The sequence below is a fragment of the Antrostomus carolinensis genome, unplaced genomic scaffold (assembly GCF_000700745.2).
Source record: "Antrostomus carolinensis isolate BGI_N321 unplaced genomic scaffold, ASM70074v2 scaffold40882, whole genome shotgun sequence".
NCBI classification, from domain to species: Eukaryota; Metazoa; Chordata; class Aves; order Caprimulgiformes; family Caprimulgidae; genus Antrostomus; species Antrostomus carolinensis.
Window position 1 is genome coordinate 1 of NW_010300926.1, and position 682 is coordinate 682.

At 64.1% G+C, this 682-nt stretch overlaps 1 protein-coding gene across 1 annotated transcript; it reads right to left on the reverse strand.

Annotated features, from left to right (window-relative positions):
- Positions 1–34: 34 nt before the first annotated feature.
- On the reverse strand, positions 35–676 carry LOC104521331 (coronin-1C-like; the record flags this gene model as incomplete). Its single annotated transcript, XM_010163291.1, is given in 4 exon segments — positions 35–83; positions 186–340; positions 411–514; positions 596–676. Coding segments are annotated over 4 exon segments (389 nt in total), but the record flags the coding sequence as incomplete, so codon positions are not given.
- Positions 677–682: the final 6 nt, after the last annotated feature.

Genomic DNA, 682 nt, shown 5'->3' on the forward strand with positions numbered 1-682 from the left:
GGTGGGGCGGGTGCCCCCCCCCCCCAGCCGGTACAGCTCCTCCGCCGTGCCCACGTTCCAGATCAGCACCACGTTGTCACAACCTGGGTGACAACACAAGGACAAGGCAGGGTCACCTCAGACCCCCCCCATCAAATGTCTCACCCCACAGTGACCCCCTCCCCACGCCGTTGTCCCCCCCGTACCCGCGCTGAGCAGGACGTTGCGGGCGGTGGGGTGCCAGGAGATGATGCCCACCCGCTTGGAGTGTCCCTCCAGCGTCACCACTGGCTCCGTGATGTTGCGCACGGGGACGTAATCAGGGACCTGCCACACCTGGGGTGGGGACAGACAGTGGGACGTGGGGTGATGGGGATCACCCCGTGGGTGAGCGCTAAGTGGTCGAGGGCCCCAGAGCCAATTAACCTCATCATTAATCCCAGCTCAGGCTGCGGTTGTGGGGACACCAGTCGATGTCCAGGACGGGACCCGTGTGGCCACACACCGTGGGGTACGACTTGTCAATGCGACCCGTCTGGGGACAAAGGGACAAAGTGAAGGATGTCACCCCACCAACACAAACCCCTTCCCAATGCCAGCACCTTGGCGGTGTCACCTTGTGCAAGGGGAGGACGAGGAAAGCGCCACCGCCGCTGGCCTCCACGATGATGGCGACAAAGGAGGGGTTGACGGCGCAGAAGGT